Genomic DNA, 24951 nt, shown 5'->3' on the forward strand with positions numbered 1-24951 from the left:
AAAACAAAAGTCTGGTTTTTTTAGGCCACATGGAATGTGAGATCCTAGTTTCCTAGCCAGGTAAACAGGTAAACTCCATACACTGGGAGCAGGGAGTCTTAACCACTGGACTGCCAGGGAAGTTACCAAGAAGGACAGTCTTAAAACATGGTTTGTTGGTTGGTTTGTTTTAAGTGAGTAATCTGTCAACATGGGACAGCGGTCAATTGGGCCATCAGCATCATCATAGAGCACTGAAGAGCATGTCTTATGCTGAGAGCATTAGAATATTCTCAGCACCTTGCTGTTGTTCCATCACCCAACACAAAAATCCAGCTGTCTCTGTAGCTTAAAATTGCCTGTTGAAGAGATGGGAATTCTTTCAATGACTAAAGATTTTTTATTGAGGCAGCCATTGTCTAAATTAAAGATGGACAAACTACAGTCTGCAGGCCAGCCCACCATACAGCCATCTTCATTTATGTACATCCTGTCTATAGCTGCTTTACCACATATAACAGCAGAGGTGAACAGTTGAAACAGAGATCATTATAGCCCACACAGCCTAAAATATTTCCTATCTGATCCTTTACAGAAAAAAAGTTTGCCAGTCCCTTGGTATTACTAAAAAAATAAACTCCAGTATATAGATTTTTTAAAGTTAACTTATATCAGGAGAGAATAATATATCCTAAAATTTTTATATTTATATGATTTAGATATCAATGTACCAAATTGAACTATCATATGACCCAGCAATCCTACTCCTGGTCATATACCGAGAAAAAAAACATAATTCAAAAAGACACATGCACCCCAGTGTTCATTTCAGCACTATTTACAACAGCCAGGACATGGAAGCAACCTAAATGTCCATCAACAGAGGAATGGATCAAGAAGCTATGGTACATATATCAATGGAATATTACTCAGCCATAAAAAGGAAAGAAATTGTGCCATTTGCAGAGACGTGACTGGACCTAGAGACTGTTATACCGGGTGAAGTCAGAAAAACAAATGTCATATATTAAAGCACATACATGAAATCTAGAAAAATGGTATCTTATTTGTAAAGCAGAAATAGAGGCACAGATGTAGAGAACAAACATAATAGGGAAAGGAGGGAGGGTGGGGTGAACTGGGAGATTGGGATTGACATACATCCACTATTATGTAAAAAAATAGGTAACCGATGAGAACCTTGGAGAAGGAAATGGCAACCTACTCCAGTGTTCTTGTTTGAGAATTCCCACGGACAGAGGAACCTGGATTACAGTCCACGGGGCTACAAAGAGTCGGACACAACTGAGCAAGCACGAACAAATGAGAACCTACTGCATAGCACAGAGAACTCTACTCAGTGCTCTGTGCTGATCTAAATGGGAAGGAAATCTAGAAAACGGGATATACGCACACATACGACTGACTCACTTTGCTGTACAGCAGAAACTGACCCAGCAATGTAAAACAACTCTACTCCAATAAAGAGTATCGCTATATCATTAATATTTTCTGATTTAACAAAGAACAGAATGGGGGAGAAAATTGATGGTTCAACAAAATTTTCATTACTAAAGGAATTGTAGAAGCAAAAAAACAAACGGAATCAAAAGACAAAACAATTTAAGAAGTACTGTTTGCATTCTTGCTAAGTTCTCTGACTGATGAATCTTCTGCTGTTGGCAGTTTTCTGACGACTTCCTGACTTTGCAGCATGACTTTCCAGTGCCATACTCCACACCTCAGGGTATGTCCTTGTGGCCCATTCCTTTATGGAAGAGATGCTTACTCTCCCAACAGAAAATGCAACCAAGCACTTAGAACAAGTTTTGCCTTATCCTCTGAAAGGAAAGACAAAAGATTCAAGACTGAACTTGCCAATGACATTTGGGGCATGTACACAAGATCTTAGTGAAAGGAAAACAAGGAACCAGAGCATGTATTCACTCCTTTGTCAGAGGAATGAGGGGAGGGGAAGAGCAGAGTTCAGAAAGTCTCAGCCCATCTCTCCCCACTAGAATTAAGGGGTCCCACACATGCTCAGGGTAGATATTTAATGGCCAGATCACAGATCACTTGAAACCCACTCACTGGCTTCTTGAAAGGCTGACATAACCAGTTTGTTCATGATTTACAATCTGCAAATCTGGCAAAGAATAGTCTAGATCTTAAGATTTAGCAGAATTTTCAACTTTTGTCATTTCACTAAGGTGGTATGAGTCTTTTTCCCTGGGAAGGCAACCCAAAAGGCTAACCTTGGATTGAACAAGCATGATGAATGAGTCCTCACTGTACCTTCAAGATGTGTTCGTTGGACATCTTGTCATCAGAGGACACATATAAACGGATGAACACAGAATTGCTGTATTGGCCACGAAACGTTGCAAGGGTCTGCAGAAGGCTGAACTTTCTCTCTGACCAGACCCCTTCAGGACCAATATTGGATTCGAGCACAGGCCAGCGGAAAGGTGAGTGCCGCAGGATATGTAGTAGTGGCTTGGCATCCGCTTTTTCGATGGCTTCTGAAAGGGAGTAAGTAGGAAGGGAGACTTAGATTTGCAAACTGGATCACCAAACTAGGAAGCACATATATCTTCTCAAGAGAAAATTCCAGTAGGGCCCCAACCTAATTTTTTAGGGAGAGGTACAGTGTGTTGCCCATAACCACAGAGATAGAACTACCTATGACTCCCACTTCAATGTGACTGTCTAAGCCTGATGTTCTTGCCAGGAGAGCTAACGGGGAACCTGCCTGATATTCCCAACAGTGGAAGGTGTGCTTACTATATCGACCAGAGCCAATAAGCAATTAAGCTGAGAACACTCTGCAAGACTGAGGGACAACCCTAACTAAAGGAAACTGCTCAATAAGACTAATCAGTCCCCAGTAAAAATGAATTATTGCTTCACACACTTTCATTATCTTTTACTGCCCTCTTCCAGGTCACCAAACAACATCCCAAAACCTAAACAAGTTAATACATTTCCCAGAGGCACTCACCTCTTTCTGCAATAGCCTTGAGAAAGAGGACCAGGTAGAATGTCCAGTGTCTCTTTTCATTCCAATCAGACCCAAGATGCTGAGACAGGCCTAAGGTCCCCAACAAACATGCCTGTCAAGCTGATGGAGAAGCAGAAGGAGCCTGGCCTGCCCGGAAATCTGGATTTCTCTAGGGTCCAGGAGGTTCCAAAGAACACAGTAACACTCCCAAGTGCCCTCCCTCATAGGCTCCTTCTCAAACCAGATCTAGCCTCCAGATTCAGCTTTCTCTACCACATGCAGTACAGTTTGCCCTTCTGACCATACCCATGTCTCACAGACTAACTGATACCCAAAGAGTCTAAGCCATCCATAGGAATAAAATTTTCCTAGTTGATCCATCAAGCTAGCAACAGACCATTAAGACAGGGGTAGTTAAAACCCAGCCTTGGAAAAGAGCTCCTTTCTTTAAGCAACATTCTTAGTAGAATTCTTAGTAGTTCTCTTTCTCCTTAAACAATATCTTTAAACATTAATAGAGCTCTGGAAAATAAGGGTGATAAGTTATTTTATTTTCTTTATTACTCACTCTCATTCATGCAAGATGAATAAAGGATTTTGGCTTTCTGTATTGCTTCAGTGTCCCGTCTTCTACTGATTGATTTCTCCAAAAGTGCTAGGAAGGTTAAAAAAGGATTCATTAGTATCCATCCACAGGTGATGCTGAGTTAGAGGTCATTTGATAATCACAGTGCCAGCCTCCAGAAAATTAAATGTAAAGACAGACAACCCTGGAAAAGATAAATCTATAAAAGATATGCAGACAGCAGAAACGATTCCAAGTTGCTGGAGATTCAAATAAAAAATAGTTAACATTCTCTTCTCCAGGGTTCTCCCACTTCCAACTGAGACTTGACCTTCTACGGGGGTTAATGTTTTCTGCCACCTACACACACACACACACACACACACACACACACACACACCAAACAGAATTCATTTTTTCAAGAACCAAAAATAACTGAATTCTATTCCCTGTTTCTGCACTGAGTAATATTCTCAACAGAGGCAATTTCATCAGGGTCAGTTTCTTAAGATTTCTTCACAGTCCAGCCTCTCGGGGAGGTCACCTGGAAGAAATTTCTCATTAGAAGTTTTATTCAATGTTGCCTATACATGCTGTGGCCCTGGTAGATGTTGTTTAGACAGGAAATGGAGAAGCAAGAATGGAAATTGCCCCTACCCAAATCGCCTGAAAACCTGTCCATTTACACATTCAAAGTCCTGGCCATTTAAAATGAGGCCATGTATACAAAATGGTTGCCAGCATGGACGCAAGCCCACCTGGAAAAGGATTTTCTATCTATAAAATCACTGATGTTATTGTTTGAAGGTAGAAAATGACAGCTGTCACTATTTCTTTAAATAAGGAAATAGGAAAGCTAAAGACTCAATAAAAACTACCCTGCCCACAAAATAACACCTTGGATGTATTTAAGAATATCAGTTTACCAACAAGAAGCCAAGACAAAGAATTCCCACACAGCACCATGGCACTGCCTACACAGAGCTATGTCAAATTGCAGTTGTCAGGGCATTTGGCATTTATTTCTGAAACAACTTAGCAGCCTCCAAATGATACAACAGATGCTCCGACAGTATTTTGAATAGCTTCAAGATACAACGTACAGAGCTAATCAAATTAATAAATAATAACATATTCCCTACAGCAGAAATCTACTTCTAAACTAGAAGTTCTACATTTCAAAAAATGCAACCTAGAGCTTCTGTCTAGTTTTCTGTAAACATCTATACATCAAATAAGTCCAGATAACTAGATATATTCAAATAAAATAAATTGAGCTCAATGTGGGCATTTTCAATTATTCCAACTTGTTTCTTCCTTGTGTATTATCACAGCAATAAAAGTGGGATAACTAGCCCCAACGATAAAGGAAGGGAATTTCTTTTTTTAATAAACAGAAATCTCTAAAACTATACCTACATATATTTCTATTCAAATCAGATCGTGTGCCTTTCCACCACACTGCTTCCACACTCACTGGATTGCTGGGGAGACATATTTGAAATTAAATAAACCAAATTTCATATGGAGATGTAATATTATCCTGATGTTATAAACACTCCACAGGCTGCAAACATGAATACCCTGGGGACCAAAAAAGAGCCATGACACAAAAGAACTCAAAATAGTACATATCAACCTGAGTTATGTACCCAGGGCACTCTGTGTATCACGAGAAGGGGAAAAGAGAACACATATATGTTAAGTAGGGCAATACCAAAACACTGCTGCTGCTGCTGCTGCTGCTGCTGCTGCTGCTGCTAAGTCGATTCAGTCGTGTCTGACTCTGTGCGACCCCATAGACGGAAGCCCACCAGGCTCCCCCGTCCCTGCAATTCTCCAGGCAAGAACACTGGAGTGGGTTGCCATTTCCTTCTCCAATGCGTGAAAGTGAAAAGTGAAAGGGAAGTCGCTCAGTCGTGTCCGACTCTTAACGACCCCATGGACTGCAGCCTACCCGGCTCCACCGTCCATGGGATTTTCCAGGCAAGAGTACTGGAGTGGGGTGCCATCACCTTCTCCGACCAAAACACTAACCGTGCACAAATATCAATAATTCTTATGTGTCAAAATTCTAGTTTCTGTACCATAATTTGGCCTTTGAAACAAATTCAGCTGCCACAGGTTCCTTGTCCTACTGTTCCCTTTTCCTCCCCTTCTCTTCAAACCCAAGCAGGCAGGAGAATGTTGATATGCAGACAGCGTTGGGACAATCAGCTGGCAGCATCCATTTTATGTATCTCTGTATTTCAATTAGTGGTAAGAAGTGTAAAATCTAGCCTGGAGAGTCATTAATGAGTAGAAAACAAAGTCTAACAAAGGCAATTATTCGGGTTATTAAAATGTCCTTAAAGAACTGAGGACTCACGGGTCACCCATATAAGGGTATTCCTATCATAGTCTGCATTGTTTCCTGGAAGATGTCTTAGTCTCCTGTCACCTCCATCTAGGTATTTCCAACAATGTTACAACAGAAAAGGAAAACTCCAGCTCATAGTGACCTAGAGTGCAACAACCCTTAGGCTTGAAAATCAGTTTCACAGTGCCTATGATGATTAAAATTTGATGTGTGTGTGTGCACGCACGCACCATGTGCGCATGTGTACAGGATATTTTTTCTTCTCACTACACTCAAATAAAATTGGTTTTGTCCCCCAAAATGCAAAATAACAGACACAGTCAAGGGTTTTCAATCACAAATACACGGGTTCCAGTTGCAGCTTGCTGCTCCTTTTAGCTGGAGCTTGAGCAAGTTACTTAATCTCTCCAAGCCTCAGTTTCTTCATCTGTAAATCTGGACAAATAATAGTGTCTATCTCCTGGAGCTGCGGTGACAATCAAACACTATAATGCACAGAAAGTCCCTTCTCAATGCCACAGCACATGGTAAGTGATCGATCAACAGTGGCTTTAACAGGCTTCCAGGCTGAGTTAGCTATACACAGAATTGTAAAGTAATCAAGCTCGTTTCTAGTGCTTCCTCCATAAATGCTTTTTTGTCCTCCCTTCTCAGGATATCAGTAGCCAAAGGCCTTCTGCTAACCCAAGACACTGGCACTCCTTGCATATGACTCGTGTACAAACTAGATCTGCCCTACCAGCCAAAGCATTTCCTCTGCTTCCACAGTAGAGGCAATAGAGAGGATGTCTGAAAATATGCTGCCTGCATTCCTCATCCTCGACAGCAAGGCCTTTTCTTTCTGTAAACTTTTTCAGTGAAATTATAACATACCTACAGAAATGTGCCCCAATCATAATTTGAAGGATCTTCATGGAGTAAACACCCGCATAACCAACAGTCTGACCAGAACCCCAGGAGCCCCTTGTACTCCCTTCCAGGTATTATCTCCAATCAAGACAACCAACATCTTCTTTTATGAAGTGCTTACTCAACTCTATTTCCCACATTTCTATTGGTAATCTATAAACCAGTTCCTTACTGATTTATAGAAGTTCTTTATATATTCTACACACACGAGTCCTTTGTTGAGTATTTGTACTGCAGTCTTCTTCCATTCCATAGACTTCATTTTCCTAATGGTATCAGGTAACGAGTGGAAACATTAATGCAGTCCAATGTGATCAGTGATCATTTTCTTCCATCTTGGTAAGCATGTTTTGTGTCTCATTTAAGAAATCCTTGCCTACCCTGAGGTCATGAAGATAGTACCAGTGATTCCCTCTAGAATCTTCACTGGTTCACATTTAGATCCACAGTCCATATGGAAGTTGGTTTTGCCCATACCTTTGTAACACAGGCTTGGCCTCACAGGGGAGGAATCATGAGATAATTTTCATAAAGAAGGTATTTTTGATCATTGGGCCTCAAATATTATCACAACATAAAATTGGCATTCACAATATCTGTTCGCCACTAGATCAAGTGCTGTCTGGGGCAGGAGCCTGGGTCACATTCATCTTTGAACACTGGAGCTCAGCAATTGGCACGGCTGGTGTTCAGTGTCTGCCGAGTCGAATTCCTCTCAAGGAAAGTCTGAGAGAGTTTTTTGTGCAAATGAAATGTGAGAAACTGGACTTCTCTTATTTCTTTTTATAATCAGCAATGTCCTGATTATACTAACATCCATAATCTCCTTTTCTCACATTCCAGTCCCTATATCACACAATGAGATCCAAGATTTCATCTGTGTTTTGTGAATACTGTTTTTTTGTTGTTGTTCTTTTGTTTTGTTTTCTTTTTTTTAAATTTTATTTTATTTTTAAACTTTACATAATTGTATTAGTTTCGCCAAATATCAAAATGAATCCGCCACAGGTATACATGTGTTCCCCATCCTGAACCCTCCTCCCTCCTCCCTCCCCATATCATCCCTCTGGGTCGTCCCAGTGCAGTAGCCCCAAGTATCCAGTATCGTGCATCAAACCTGGACTGGCAACTCGTTTCTTACATGATATTTTACATGTTTCAATGTCATTCTCCCAAATCTTCCCACCCTCTCCCTCTCCCACAGAGTCCATAAGACTGTTCTATATGTCAGTGTCTCTTTTGCTGTCTCGTACACCGGGTTATTGTTACCATCTTTCTAAATTCCATATATATGTGTTAGTATACTGTATTGATGTTTTTCCTTCTGGCTTACTTCACTCTGTATAATAGGCTCCAGTTTCATCCACCTCATTAGAACTGATTCAAATGTATTCTTTTTAATGGCTGAGTAATACTCCATTGTGTATATGTACCACAGCTTTCTTATCCATTCATCTGCTGCTGGACAGGGTGTGGAGAAAAGGGAACCCTCTTACACTGTTGGTGGGAATGCAAACTAGTACAGCCACTATGGAGAACAGTGTGGACATTCCTTAAAAAACTGGAAATAGAACTGCCTTATGATCCAGCAATCCCACTGCTGGGCATACACACTGAGGAAACCAGAAGGGAAAGAGACACGTGTACCCCAATGTTCATCGCAGCATTGAATACTGTTTTTTAAAAAGTATTGATTTGTGGCTGTGCTGGGTCTCTGTTGCTGCTCTTGGGCTTTCTCCAGCTACAGAGCGGGGGCCACTCTCTTGTGGAGCACGGGCTCTGGAGCATGCAGGCTTCAGCAGCTGTGGCACACAGGCTTGGTTGCCCCACCACAGCCTGTGTGATCTTCCCTGACCAGGGATCTAACCTGTGTCCCTTGCATTGGCAGGTGGGCAAATACCGGTTTTTAAGCTACCCAAGTCTTTTTTTCACCAACAGTCGTGGGTTAACCATCCACTTCCACTTTCCTTCTCTTCTATGAGGGAGGGGGGAGGGGGACACTTAGCATTCCACCTCCTTTAAGCACAGAAGCCAGATATGACTATCAATTCTACTCATTCAGTCTACTTCCGCTCAGACAGGGCATTTACTGAGAGCTCTGGAACAAGACAGCATTCCAAAGGAACAGTGATACTCCTGAGGACTTGGCAGGCCCCTGGTAAGTCGGGAGCTCAGGATAATCATGTTCAGCTCAGGCCAATCATTTGGAGTTTCTGCAATATTTAAGACTTTCCCAACTAAGACTGTTTTCAAAAACTCCACACAAACAAAGTTTTAGGCCTGTGAGCAAACACCTACCAAGAACTCTGGTGTTAAGCTGATGCCATTTAAAGATGGCTCTCAGAGCACAGGGATTCTTCACTTGATCTCAGCCAAAAGGCCAAGAAGTAATGAGCACAGGGATTCTTTCAAAACTCGCTCCTCTGTGTTCTTTCTCAGACCCTGTAATCATTTTGTGCGCCAGTTCTAAAGGGGACTCTCTGGCTATTTGCTAAGAGTTCGCTGGAGCTGTTTGCCTGATTTGCTTAATAGAAGCAGCAACTGCATTGTAAAACCTTGTCAAATTGAATTCTCAATTTCATGCAGATAAGTATTTCCCTCAGAATCCAGGGGAAGTGTCCTCTTAATTCTAGTGAGAGAAAGTACAGGAAAACTCAAAACTTTAGAAAACCAGATCTACGTTTTAAGGGAAAACGTGCCCTTCCACACCTACATAATAAACAGAATATTCTCTAGACACATCTATTTTTTTAAACCTATCATATGATGGTCTGGTTTCTCCTTTGGTGGTACTTAAAAACCACCTTTGGCTGGTCCATGGTTGAATGTCACCTCTAATCTTACTATTTTTAGTCTCTGTTGATTTTCCAGGCTACAGACTTCAATTTGGTTTCCAGGCTCCTCACTTTATTTACTGTACTGAAAAATTTCATTTTTCTAACTCACACTTCATGGGTATTAAATTCTTATGCAGTTAGACGTGGAGACTCTAAATCAGCTTGCAAAGCCTGTTGTTATTCTCATTAAAAAAAATAAAATCCAAGTTAACTAAGTCATGGTCTGTGGATCCCATAACCCTCATGTTTTCACACGAATTGTGTGACACTTGACTTTGCAGTTCCTCAGCCCCATAGCTGGTCAAGCATGGGATTAACTGAGTCTGTTTGACATACTGAAAAGACAATAAGAGCTGGTATTTCTCATTCTTCTGGAAAACTCCCACTCAAATGTAGGGAGAGAAGCTGTCAGAAGGCTTTCCTCTGTTCATTTTTTATGATCGTCTCATAAATGATAATTGTTGGTTGGCACTAGCTTAAGAAAAAGGGACAGAGATTATTTTAGGGGCATTAAAAACCTCTAACTCATCAATATAAATCATGGGTTACCAAATAACATAAAAATATCCCCATTTTAGCATCAAGGACCTCTTTGACCCAGAATGAAATTAATTTTATACAAATGCCAGACACTACAGAAGTCTAACAGAAGGTAACTCTTTTATTATGTTCACTTGTAAGTGAATTTTTAAGGATTTCGCTTATCAGGGTCACACTTCAAAATAATTTAAATTAAATTTTAAAATCACTCCTTGATGGCATAGCATTACAATGAATCTGCCAACATGATATTTTAACTCAGAAAAATAGCTTTCCTATTTAGATAATTTGTATCTTAGCAGGTAATTCAATGTAAGGCCTGTGCTGAACTTAAAGAGTCATTAAAATTCATCTTCAGTTTTTTCCTATAGGACAAATATTAATTACACTTTTCCTGCCTATTTCTACCATCTTAACATTACAAGGAAAAGGCCACGTATGGTTATATACCCCCCACAGTGGTCCTTTCTGAGCAGTCCTGAGACATTCAAGGACCCTGGTGACAGTGTTCATTTATTAAGCACCTGCTCTGTGCCAGGTGTATTGTCCATGACCTCAATTAATCCCCCACCAACCCTAAACAGCATGTATCATTAACCCTAGCCTACAGGCAAGAAAACTGTAATAACTTGTCCAAGAAAACTCAGCTAGTAAAGTTAGAGCTTGGATTTGGATCCAGGTCCTTGACTTTTGCTCATTTGACCAGCAGGTGCCCAGCAAAATTCTGCAAGATTCTTTCCTATGTAAGAACAAGGCCCCCAGGTGGCTAAACCGGAGGCAGTCCTCATGGACTTTCTTGACAGAGCTCTTCATCATTAATAACTGAAAGAAATGCCTTCCCAGGTTATACTGAGACTGGTTTTTGCGGCAGTGGAGTGTGTCTGTACTGAGCCACCTACCCACTTTGCCCTGTAACCCTATTTGAGACCAGGGACACATACTCCTGAGGCTCCTAGTCAGAGGTAGGAGGCCTCGTGAGGTTTGATTAAAACAAATTAGCTGGTCCCTAAAGCTTAACTTCACATTATGTCCTAGTACAAACCAGTGGTTTCCAAACTTGAGCATGCATCAGTATCATGAGAAGGGCTTCTTTTTGTTTTTATTGGAGTATAGTTGATATACATTATGTTAGTTTATGGTCTATAGCAAAGTGATACAGGTATACATATATATATATATATTCTCTTTCATATTATCTTTCATTATGTTTGATTATAGTATATTGAATATAGTTCCTTGTGTTATACAGTTGCACCTAGTTGTTAATCTATTTTATATATAGCAATTTGTATCTGCTAATCCTAACCTCCTAATTTATCCCTCCCCCCACCTCTGATTTATGTCAGAGCATCATTGGCCTATTTTCTTTCCTAGGAGTTCCATGGTGTCACTTCTTATATTTCAGTTTTTAAACCATTTTGAATTTATTTTTGTGTATGGTGAGAGGTTATGTTCTTACTTTATTGGTATACATGTGTCTGTCCAGCTTTCCCAACACCACTTGCTAAAGAGACTATCTTTTATCCATTGTATAGTCTTGCCTCCTTTGTCGAAGATTGAATGTAAATGCATAGGTTTATTTCTGGGCTCTCTATTTTGTCCCATTGATCCACATATCTGTGTTTGTGTCAATACCACACTGTTTTGATTACCATTACTTTGTAGTATTATTTGAAGTCTGGGAAAGTTATGCCTCCAGCTTTCTTCTTTTTCCTCAGGATTGCTTTGGCAAATTTGGGTTTTTTATGGTTCCATATATATTGTAAGATTATTTGTTCTAGTTATATGAAAAATGTCATGGGTAATGTGATAGGTAATTTTCACTCATTTCCCATGCTGGTAAGGTTATGCTCAAAATCCTTCAAGCTAGGCTTCAGCAGTACTTGAATCAAGAACTTCCAGATGTAGAAGCTGAATTTAGAAAAGGCAGAAGAACAAGATATCAAATTGCCAACACTTGTTGGATCATTGAGAAAGCAAGAGAATTCTAGAAAAACATCTACTTCTGTTTCATTGACTATGTGAAAGGCTTTGACTGTGTGGATCACAACAAACTGTGGAAAGTTCTTAAAGAGATGTGAATACCAGACCACCTTACCTACCTTCTGAGAAACCTATATGCAGGTCAAGAAGCAACAGTCAGAACCGGTCATGGAACAACGGACTGGTTCCAAATTGGGAAAGGAGTATATCAAGGCTGTATATTGTCACCCTGCTTATTTAACTTATATGCAGAGTACATCATGCAAAATCCTGAGCTGGATGAGTTACAAGCTGGAATCAAGATTGCCAGGAGAAATATCAACAACCTCAAATATACAGATGATACCACTCTAATGGCAGAAAATGAAGAGTAACTAAAGACCCTCTTGATGAGGGTGAAAGAGGAGAGTGAAAAACCTGGCTTAAAACTCAACATTCAAAAAACTAAGATCATGGCATCTGGTCCCATCACTTTATGGCAAATAGAAGGGGAAAAAGTGGAAGCAGTGACAAATTTTTTTTTAGGGGGCTCCAAAATCACTGCAGATGGTGACTGCAGCCATGAAATTAAGACACTTGCTTCTCAGAAGGAAAACTATGACAAACCTAGACACATATTAAAAAGCGAAGATGGACACAAAGGTCCATCTAGTCAAAGCTATGGTTTTTCCAGTAGTCATGTATGGATATGACAGTTGGATCATAAAGAGGGCTGAACACTGAAGAATTGATACTTTCAAACTGTGGTGCTGGAGAAGACTCTTGAGAGTCCCTTGGATAGCAAGGAGATCAAACCAGTCATTCCTAAAGGAAATCAACCCTGAATATTCATTGGAAAGACTGATGCTGAAGCTGAAACTCCAATACTTTGGCCACATGATGTGAACAGCTGACTCAGTGGAAAAGACCCTGATGCTGGGAAAGACTGAAAGCAAAAGAAGAATGGGGCAACAGAGCAGATGAGATAGTTGGATGGCATCGTTAACTCAATGGACATGAACTTGGGCAAACTGTGGGAGATAGTGAGGGACAGGGAGGCCTGGAGCGCTGCAATCCATGGGGTTGCAAAGAGTTGGACACAACTTAGCAATAAAACAACAATTTGATAGGGATCAACATTAAATGTGTAGATTGCTTTGGGTAGTATGGCCATTTTAATAATATTATTTCTTTCAATCCAAGAGCATGGCATATATTTCTATTTCTTTGAATATTCTTTAATTTTCTTTATCCATATTTTATAGTTCTTAGAATAAGTCTTTCACCTCCCTGATCAGGTTTATTCCTATTTTATTTTTTGATGCGATTTTAAAAGGGATTTTTTTTTACTTTCCCTTTCTGATATTTAATTGTTAATATAAAAAATATAACAGATTTCTGTATGTCAATCTTGTATCCTTCTCCCTTGCTGAATTCATCTATCAGTTTTAGCTGTTTTTGTGTGGAGTCTGTAGAGTTTTCTACATATAACATCATGTCATCTGCATATAATGACAATTTTACCTCTTCCAGTTTGCATGCCTTTTATTCCTTTTCTCCTCTGATTGCTGTGGCTAGGACTTAGAATACTGTGTTGAATAGAAGTGGTGAGAGTGAGCACCCTTGTCTTGTTCCAGATTTTAGCAAGAAGGCTTTCAGCTTTTCACCATTCAGTAGTATACTGGCTGTGGGTCTGTCAAAGGGGCTTGTTAATACAGTGTTGGGTCCTTTTGCCAGAGTGTCTGATTCAATAGGTCTGGGGTGGGGCCCAGGAATTTTCATTTCAAACAAATTCCTAGGTAATGCTGATTCTGAAGCAGAGGAACATACTTTGAGAACCACTACTTTCAACCAATAGCACTCACCATCCTTCCTCTCCATCCCTAACTTTACTAAAGTAGAGCTGACAGTTAGTATTCCTTCTGGGTGCCTGTGACCCCAGGACATCCCCAGTCCAGATTCCCTCCTCCCCCATTCCGCACCTCACCCAAAGTCAGATCAGGACCTTTACCCTTTATTTGCTGATTTCCTTACTCTGCAGCTCCATTTTAATTCAACGTGAACATTCTGCAGGGAGAGCTTTACTTTTTTTTGTCCTGGAAACACTCTCCTTGCATTGGTCTATTTAGGTCTAAGTTAGTCCTCAGTTCTACAAAACCCAGCTGTGAAAAGTCCCTTTCTTATAGATGAAATGCAATATGGGTTTGAGGTGAGAGTCAATTCACTGGTTTAAGAGGAAAAAAAAAAAAGCAGCACTATGCCAGTAAGACTTCCAAAATGAAAAAGACAACACAGGACAGCTATTTTCAACTCCTGCTTATACCACACCCTACGGAGAGGAAGAGTGGGATAAATACTGCATCCCTGAAATCCTAAAAAATCTGAGCTCCAGACTTCACAAGTCCTCTCTCATCTATGACAGCAGCATCAAAACACTGTAAACATAGGTTTAAAAAGCCACTTCCCAACTAACCCCTGTTTTCACTCCCACCTTCTATGAGGAGGTGAGAGCAGCAGAGGTTCTATTCTTGGCTATTCAAACCATAGTGTGTGGTCGAGGGAGCTGTCCCTCTAAAATTGGGTTTCTGACAGTGAAGGATACAGAACTGGGCTTTCTTTCCTTTCTTTACCCAGAATCCTCTCCTGTAAAACAAAGGAAGCAATAGCATCCTTGGCACAAGCAGAGGACCCAAAAGGGCTGGTCGGACCAGACTTAACTTCCACACCCACTGGCTGTGGCTACAGCTCCCCTAGCTGATTCTTCCAGGTGCCTGGAAATGTTTCCCAAAAAAGGGGTGGGGGAGATACAGAGAGAAGACAATGACCCTTCATGCTGAAGTTAGAGAGAAGAGGATACCTAATAATGCTTGAGGTTTTCTGTAACAAGGAAGACAAACTCTACCTTAATCTGGATCCCAAGCTAGAAAACAAAACAGCATGCTGGGGCCTTCTGAACTGATCTCCATACATCAACCCTTTCCTCCGAGCCATGCAGCCAGGATGCTCTGGCAAAACTCATCGCGCATCAGCACACCCTGACATGACATTTACAAATGGCTTCCCACTGCCCAAGGATAGAAGCTAAAACCTTTAAATGGCCTACAAGGCCTACATGCTCTGGTCCCTCCTCTCTTCAGTTTTGTCTTATGTCCCCTTTCCCTTCCAACTCTGAGCTCCAATCACATCAAGCTTCTTGAGTTTCCTCAAAGGCACCAGCTGGACAGAGCCTCTGCTCATGCAGCTCTTTCCGCTTGGGTTAAAATTGGAGACATTTGAAATGTTAGACCCATAATCTGCGGGGGACAAATTATATGGCTGGATTGGTTTGGGCAAGTCACATAATTTTCTTGACCTTCGCTTCCTCGGATGTAGGGCAAAGACAGAAATAAACAATGATGGCAACATCACAGAATTAGAATGAGGAACCATAGAGAAAACAAATGATTTGCTAAAGGAATAAAATTAGAACAAGAAAAGTTTGGGCCTTGGGGAAGTGAATTGATGAATTCAGAATAGATAGCAGGTAGGAGAAACAGTTCAATTTGGAACTCAATTGAAAAGGTCACTATGAGAAGCCTCTGGTTAGTGACACAGGCAAACTCATATTTGAGTGTGTGTATCTCTCTCATAAATGTAAGTTCCCATAGTCATCTTAGCTGTTGTTGAAAATAAAATTCTCCTCTCATTTTATAAACTAAAAGGCCCAGGCATGTTTTTAAAAATATCTCTCACTGTGCAAATATCAATACCAATGAGGCTTTCCAAACAAACATATCTTATTTGTGACAAGTTATTATCCAACAAGTCTCTAATTAATTTTCCTGTTATGGGTAGTGCCTTTTTACATGGAATGTTCTCTTGACACTTTAAAGCAAATAGTCTGTCATTACTAATTCATTAAGTATTCACACAGATGCTATTAATCACAATGAACTAATGCGGTATTAATGGGTAGGTTATTAATCTGCAATTACATGCAGATTTCCTAATAAACTCAAGCTGCCCAAGTTTTTCGAGGAAAAAAGTAAGGGAAAACAAAATGAGCAAATCCTTCATAAAACAAATTAAGGAGAAGAAATACCTCTCCCTGTACCATAAGAGAGGATGTATAAAATTCGTTTTCTTTTCATCCTAAGAAATCTTTGTTCTTACTCAATACAATGACATTTGCAATAAAGAGGTTTTCATCAAAATAATAATATAAATGAAGGAAAAATAAAACACCCATGCACCCTGGAGAGGTACTGAATTTCTTTAATGCCATAACATGTTCGTAGATGTAGCAAAGACTGACTGCTCAACATGAGGTCCCTGAAACAGCAGTGTGAGCATCACCTGAGAACTTGCCAGAAATGCAGAATCTCATGGCCCTTCTCAGATTTACTGAAACAGAATCTGCATTTTAACAAGACTCCCACATGATCCACATACACATTCAAGGTTGAGAAGATTGGTATCAAAGTACAGCTTTGTAGCTGCAAACTGGAAAAGAAGGAAGTGGGAGAGTTTTGCTTATACATCCTTGTTCATTAAAGCCTAGGTGTGCTGAGGAGGGAACAGCAGGCAAATCTTGCTGAAATTGTTCAAACGTACATAAACAAGGTGGATATGACAAGCAGCTGGGAAATCTTGATTACTAGAAAAACAATTTACATACCATATTTCATGAAAGCTAAGAAGCACATTTTTTTTAACATTTGAACATCTCTGAAATTGGAATCCATCTTAAAACTGTCAGCCAGACAGTCACGAAGTAGACGCCATTGCCTGCCCGTATACGACCTTGATCTAGCAGTTCTTATCATCAACACTTCAAATGAGTTGGTTGGTTGCCTTACTAGGAAATTGTCACTTAACGCATCTTCAGAAAGATATCACTGGAGTTTGGCTATGAAAGTAAAACTTACTATGTATCCAAAAAAACAGCCTTGGAGGAAAATCCCTGAGATGATTGGGAGCACATTTTAAAGAAATGCTGAATCACTGCTGTTATTGATGGAAAGAGGACAATGTTTTGTGAGAATATAAAAGTACTGATGGTTTGAAATCAAAAAGACTATGAAGAAGTTTTAGGAATAAATTACCCCATCTCTTTTGCTTGCATTTTCCTTTTTAATTAATGTAAAAGACTAATATGTGATAAAAATTAATGTCTAAGCCTAAAAGAACTTTTGATGAACATAACATAAAAATTCCCAATCCTAAGAAATCATTGTGTAGAAATAAAGGTGCATCTTTCAGCTGGCAGTCTTTTTGATTCGATGAAATGTGGTATTATTTACTAGTTTATTATGTATTAGTTGATGCTATGAAAGACCCAGCAGTGTTTGTGTCTTCTCTTGCTTAATTTTAAGTCAAATAAATATAACCAACAAAACTGCATGTCACTATAGCATTACCACTACAGAAGACCCAGTATTTTTCCTCCTGGGAAATAATAAATGTGTCTAGAATATTCAAGCTGTGTTTCGATTTAAATAAAAGAAGGCAAGAGAACAACTATTCCAAATGACTGCAAAAGCATTTTAAGGACAAGTGAACCTCCGGGTGAGATGAGACATTTTAATTCCCGAATATTGGGTTTCACATCTAGGTCTCAGGGGCAAAAATACAAGTTTGGCTGACTGGGAAGGCAGGCGTGAGGTCTCTGGCAAGAGCAGCTTCGTGGGCGTCCCGCCACACCGTGGGCTGTGCAGCCGGCAGACCTCAACCAGAGCCACAATTGCCTCCCTTCCTCACCCAGCACTTCCCACGCGGTCCCCACTAGACATGTTTCATTCTGGCAACGATCTGCAGCTTTCAAACCCTAACTTCCCTTCCCCTTCTCCGCAGCTCACGACACCAACACCTTTGACCTCAATTTAAATAATCAAATTGTTATGTCTTAATTTACTCACACTGGTCACGTATCCAGACCAGGGTGTAGATCAAGGGGGAAAAGAGAAATCTCTTTTCTTACATTATTCCAAGACTTGGTCAAAATGTTGGGAAATATAAGTTGAGAGAATTAATTAGGGCATTGCCCGACATTCTTTAGTGTGCACTAGCAAAGCATGCTGCCGGAGGGGTTATTTTGAACGGCTCTCATTTCAGAAAACTCACAGAACCTTCTCCAAGAGACAGTGGCTATAGTTCTCTACTCAGTTAGTTTAGAGAGCACCCTTGACTAGGTTCTCAGACTTGGCTGCATGTTAGAACTAGCTGCAGAAGCAGGGTATTAAATAGCTTAAAGAGTGGAAATGCAGGGTGCACACCAGACCAGTTACATCAAAACCTCTGAGGATGGGACCCAGGCATCTGTGTCTATTAAGCTCCCAAATGACTCCAGTGTACAGCTGGGGTTGAGAAGCACTTGACTAGAACTGCCCCGTCCAATTCAGAAGCGGGTAGTTGCAAGGTGCTACTGAATGCCTGAAATGTGACCCGTCTACAAGGTAACGTGTTGCAAGTTTAAGACATGTCCTGCATTTCTTAGGACTTAGTAGGCAAGAAAAAAATATAAAATGTCTCACGTGTAAGTTTTTTATACTGATTCCATGAAATGACAGTATTTTGGATATGTTGTGTTAGATTAAAAAAAAATAATTTCATCCAATTCCTTTCTACTTTAATGTAGCTATTAGAAAATGTAAAATTACATGAGTTGCATCTATGACTCACGTTACATTTCTTTTCGACATCACTATTCTGGAAGATGCCTTATAGGTCACTAGCTGTGTGAATATGAGAGACTTACATAACCACTCTAAGTCTCCACTTTCACAACTGTAAAATGGCATAATACCACTTCCCCGGTTTTCAGGAGTTTTACCATGTGCTAAGGGTCAAACATCTGAATTCGAATCCTTCCTCCATCGCCTCTTAGCTGTGTGATCTTGGGCTGGTGATTGACTTTACTGCTTGGCTACTTCTATTTCCTCATGCCCAAAAAGCAGATCAATCTTCCATCTTACAGCCTTGTGAGTTCAGTTTAGAGACTTCAAAAAAGGTAGCAAGTGTATTATTAAATAAGGTCACCTCTATAACGTGTGTAGACTGTCAGGCCCTTCTCTGTGTGATGTATTCTTATGAGTTTGGGAGGTGAGGGGATCTGTTAAAGGCTAACTTCACAGCGATGAGTCAAAATACCCACATTAATAGTAAAACAGGGGAGAAATGGGGATTTTTCCACATTGTAAAGATGCTCAATCCAGCCACACCTTCAAGCTGCAGTTGAAAAGTTCTCAGAATTGAGGATGAGAGCTCAGCTGAAATCATCTAATCAAAGAGTGAGGAAATGGGAGGATGAAATGTTCAACTCCACTTGGCCATGCCTTTGTGAACAACCAACTTTTTAATTTTTCTAGTGACTGAGTTTTGCCACTGACCAATTAGGAGTAGAAAAAAGGTAAGTGATTGTTCCATTTCTCTAGACATTCAAGACCCAGGAAATCTGAGTCATCTGCTTCTGCTGTGAAATCTGGATGACCCTTAGACATTCCTGCCCAAATCCCATTTTTCTCAGCTCAGTTGTTATTCCTGCTTCTGGCAACCAACAGCAGGAACACGTGGGGACTTGAAGGGGCTTCAGGAATCGTTACCACCAAAGCTCATGTGGGTAGGCTTTGAATAGTTACCACCAAAATGTAGGACTTTTCTTCCCTTTTCAGTCATCTTCTTTCAGGAAGTGGCTTTTCAAAAATACACAACCCTTCTGAACAACTACAAAGTAAAACACATTATACACGCCAACCATGCCAAAAAGGGTGTGGGCAGGTTGGGAAGAATCATTGCAGGTGTATATATGTCTTTCTTAGGATGTGAATATCCTGTGTCATCAGTCATGCCCCAAAACTTATATTTAGTCAAAGGATCCCAAATTTAGTTGACAATCTTCTAAAGTAAAATGTTTTTTATCTTCCTACAACATTCAAGCTAACTAGCAGGAAACTTTTCATTATGTGTTGCAATATTTATACTACAAACATGCCCCCTCATCTGTTTTCCTACTTCTTTTTTTAATGTAGAGCATTTCTAAGCTGTCATTCCACTTTTCAGAAACCTCAGCTTCCTTGCCCCCAGTCAAAAATCTCAAAATGGATTCTGACATCCTTCAGCTGCCCATCTCACTCCTGTCATCTCTCACCAACAGCCCTGCTCATTCCTTCCACAGAGCCAAGTTCACTCCAGCACCTCCAGATTTACAGCCCCGCTCCATCCCTGCCATTCCAAATTCAAACAAGAGTCCCCATCTTTAAGATCAGATGACAAGCAAGCTCTTTCATAAACCACATAATATGTACTTATGAATGAAGACACTACTTTGTGTATTACTACTTCCAATCATTTGCACTGTTTAGAAATATTTTCAGCTATACTATGGCAAAAGCTGTATCATCTCTAGTTGGGCATTGACCTTTTAACTCTCTGCTTTCATAATAGGTATTTGGCAATAGACAGTAATTTCACCTATAAATACATTTGTTCTGTGGCATAGGTAAGCCCATTAAAGCTTGCACTTAATCACTTCAAAGCTTGGCATTGGCACAAACTCCAAACACCTATCTCTGGTTTCATCTAATATCCTTATAAACACCTATTAACTGTCGGTAATGTGTTCATCACCCAGGGATTCTAGACAGCAAATTGTTCAAATATTTGGGTATGAATGGACCCATGGGGCCATGTAATAGCCATCTCCACTCAAAACACCTAAATTAAGACGTATTGTAAAGCTAAAATAAAACTACACCTTTTTGAGGCATGCCCAACAATCTTTACACAGGCAGGGGTTCTTAATCTTTTTCGTGCCAAACATCTCCTGGGCAAGCGCTTAAAACCCATGGGCCATTCTCAAAATAATGTCTACAAGAACATAAGAAACATGGGTTTATAATGGAACCCAGTTATTTCAAAACACAGTTAACAAAACAGTTGTCTTACTGTTTAAAATCATGATAGATGCACTACTTCAAAAATTCATTAAATAAGATCTCGCATCGAGTCTAGCCACCACTATGATTTTGAAGTGGTGATGTAGGTAGATGCTATTTCAAGATAGCTGTAACATCTGTATTAAGATTTTTAAAAATGATGATTCCCATTGGTAACCAAGTCACAGCTTACAAACCAGAGTTTGTAAACTACAGTCATAATTAAAGAAAATGCTAAAGTTCCATCAGAGGTTAGTGCAAATAAAGATGCTTTTTTTTTGTTTTCCTATTCAAGTCCCTGAATTCTATCAACAGCTCTCTTGAGGTGACATGAGTCCAAACTAAAGATCCCCTAGGGATGAGGAAAAGAAAAGAGAGAATGGAAATGGGTATAACTAACAACAACAAAAACAGTGGAATCCAAAGAAGACCGAAAGCAACCTAAGATGACACTTTTCCTTTCACTAATTCCCCTTTCCTCTTCTCTTTCCCTACTGGAGAGACTTAAAACTCATATACACCATTGAGTGTGTTGTCTGACCAATTAAATTATCAAGACTTTTCAGGGTTTGAGGTCATGACCAAGGTCCGGCAATAAAGTTGGGAAAACACAAATATCCTAATCTATTGTTTTCATCCCCATGATGCTTCTTTCCTGATCACCTGACACTTTTACACAGGTGGGCAAGCATAGATGAGAAAAACAAATAAGTATGTATACAAACAAGATAATTTCAGATGGTTATACAAACCACAGAGGACACCTATAGAGTAACAGGATAGAGGGGGACTGTAGATGGGAGTAGAGAACTATTTTTACTAAAGGTGTTCTTTGATCCTTCTCTATCAGTGAAATAAATTTAAATTTATTCACAAATAGCTCACCTTTCTAATGGCCGATTCAAGACTCTAGAGCAGCATTGTCTGATAGAAATGTTATCCGAGCCAAATATATAATTGTTAATTTCCTTGTTGCCATATTTGAATAAGTAAAACAAAAAAAGGTGAGATAATGTTTAATAATATATTTTATTTAACCCAATGTATCTAAAAATATTTCAATATGTAATTTATGAAATAAATCATCAATTTATTGGTGAGATATTTTTACATGTTTTCTAAATGAAGTCTCTGAAATTTGGTGTATACTTTACACTTACAGCACATCTCAATTCCAACTAGCCATATTTCAAGTGCTCAAAAGCCACATGTGGCTAGTAGCTACCATACTGAACAGTGTAGCCCTAGAGCCTTTTATTATTACTTTTGGCCATGCTGCATGGCTTGTGGGATCTTAGTTCCCTGAAGGGAGAGCACCCAGGCCCTGGCAGTGAAAGTGCCAAGTCCTAACCACTGGACAACCAGAAAATTCCCTCTAGAATCTTGATTACAGTACCTACTGAAATATTTTGTGATGTGCAGATTTTTAATTTCTACACAGTAGTCTTGGGGCAACTCATTAACTTCTACATCCTCCTATGCCTAACACAATATCTCTTGCTGGATGCAAATGAGGAAATCTAAATTCTGATTGCTACTGGCAATGATCTAAGCCAAGCAGACTTAGAAAGTATGAGACAACGGATGTCAGAGTAGAAACAAAGAAAGAAATGTGATCCTTAGTTTCAGTTGCTAGATCAACCCTTACCTGAAGCCCACATGATTACTAGATATTGTGGTTACATGAGCCAACAAATTGTCTTTATTGTTTAGGCCAGTCTGAGTTGATGTTTCTGTTACTTGTGATTAAAAACAATTGGCACCAGGAAAAAAGTAAAAGCTCAGAAAATAGTCCTGTGTTCACAGATTAATTAATACAATCAAAATACTGTCTATTTCAATCTATTTGAAGTGAGCACATTTCCCCCAAATCAAAGAGCATACAACTCAGAATAAATGTTATGAATAGATGCAGTTCTTATTTGCAACATTATTTGCAACATTAACCACTACAAAAGAAAAGCTACATTAAAGCCACAGGGGGGAAAAATAGATCTTAAAAAGCTTGGAACAGGTAGGAGTCAAAAAGTAAGACAAGGATATGCACTAGGGGTGGAAATGGATACACAGGAAGAAAATCTAAAATGCTGACTGTCACAGCTACCAGAGCACAGCTTCCTACACATGGTGGCCATTCTCAAGGCCTCTTTACTTCCTTAAGCTATTTAGGAAAGAGGTCATGCCCTAGAGGCAAATACACATTTTCAGAGTCTTCAGGAAGAAATTAATTTCTGTATTTGAAGTAAATGTCTCCTAACAGGAAATTGCTAAACTTTTTAAAATTTCACAACTTCTTTCCCCTTCCTCACACTACACGAACCCACACTCCCACCCCACCCATGCTCAAACGAGGTATTGCAATTATGAAAAATGGAAACCACACCAACAAAAAACTGCAGGTAAAATCATTTCATTTCACATTCTAAGTCTTTGACACAGGCCTAGATCTTTACACAGCATCTCTCTGTGCATACAGGACTCATAACAGCGTATATATAACTTGGCAAGTTGTTGCTTCCTGGGTAGCCCCATGAAAACGAGGCAGAATAGTCAGAAAAAACAGGAATCTGCTCTGAGTAGGCACACTTGGTCTATATAGCAGATTCAATGAGACTTATATGAGCTGAGTTTTCACCAGGAATAAAAGCGCACCACAGTGACTGGCTGCTCATTAGCACTTCCCCATCACGTCCCCATTTTGGTTTTTCTAGTCTGATATCATTTGATTCAAAGAGCTTAATGACATCAAAGGTCATTGGCACATCATGATACCATGCCATGGCATGAAGAAAATGACACAGTTAACTATGTCTTCAATGATCTGAACTTTCTAATTATCTTATGACTTTACAGGGGCTGAACTGTAAGTTTTCAGCTTTTTAGTATTTGCAGAAGATGGTCTGGCTAGGATCACTAACAGGAAGAACAAGATTATAGGGGGGTTATTTAATTATGAGAATCCTTTAAATCTCAGCCAACAGGTATTTACAAATAAATAACCAATCTATGAATCACAGTCATCTTTCTCTGCCTATTAATGCATAGGCCCCACTTCATCTTATTGTTCTGCTAGTGCTGTGTCTGTGCTTGAACATAATAATATACTGCATTTCTTTATAAAATATTGGCCAAGATCGCTATTCCATATAGAGATGAGCTGGCCCTAGCCTAAGTCATCTGTCTTCTGTTTGACACAAGTGTTCTAGCTCACTCATTGCTTTATGTTTCATAAGTGCTCATTTGCAAAATTTTCATCTGTTCGTTCATAAGCAATGCATGCTGTGTCAATTTCATAGTCACATGAAAATTTGGGAGGCTTTGTAGGAAGGAAATTTTAAGACATTCAAATCCATAACTATATTCAGACCTTTAAAAAAAACAAATCCTAATTCTTAGAACAAGAAATAATTTTATTTTCCAAGTAGAAATCTGAGTCTTATATGCCATTTAAAGAAAAAAATTCATGAAGCCAGGTTGCTGACTTCAATAGAGGGCAATTTTTCATCAGCCAGGTGTGTCAAACCCATTTTATTTCACAAATTGAACAGCCATTTCTGTGTGTTCTCTGTCAGTCATAAGAAAATGGTATTCTTTTGATTGGTCTCATCGGGTTTTATTTTTGGATATTCTTTTTATCAAGGGTGAGGAAAAATATCTAGACAGTATTTAATATTTTTGAAAGCACATGATATTTACAGAGGATAAGACCAGAATAAAACTTAAAGCATCTGATAGACACTACTTCATGAGCCGCAGAACTATCTTTGAGACAAAATGGAAGAGCAAAGGACAAATATTGAGGGCCTGCAATATGCCAGGAACTAGACTGGGTAATTTATATAGGTCATCCCGTTTAGTCCTCACAAATCCTATGAAATGGGTATTCT

At 39.6% G+C, this 24951-nt stretch overlaps 1 protein-coding gene across 2 annotated transcripts in view; it reads right to left on the bottom strand.

The window, feature by feature from the left end:
- The window catches only part of PHEX (phosphate regulating endopeptidase X-linked), a 221381-nt gene that overhangs the window by 162134 nt on the left and 34296 nt on the right, over positions 1–24951 (bottom strand). For both annotated transcript variants that reach the window (XM_024988135.2, NM_001192871.2), the window contains 2 exon segments: positions 3549–3635; positions 2275–2501 (listed from right to left, as the gene is read on the bottom strand). In XM_024988135.2, coding sequence (XP_024843903.1) covers positions 2275–2501; positions 3549–3635 — 314 coding nt within the window.

This window comes from Bos taurus, chromosome X (genome assembly GCF_002263795.3).
Source record: "Bos taurus isolate L1 Dominette 01449 registration number 42190680 breed Hereford chromosome X, ARS-UCD2.0, whole genome shotgun sequence".
Classification (NCBI taxonomy): Eukaryota; Metazoa; Chordata; class Mammalia; order Artiodactyla; family Bovidae; genus Bos; species Bos taurus.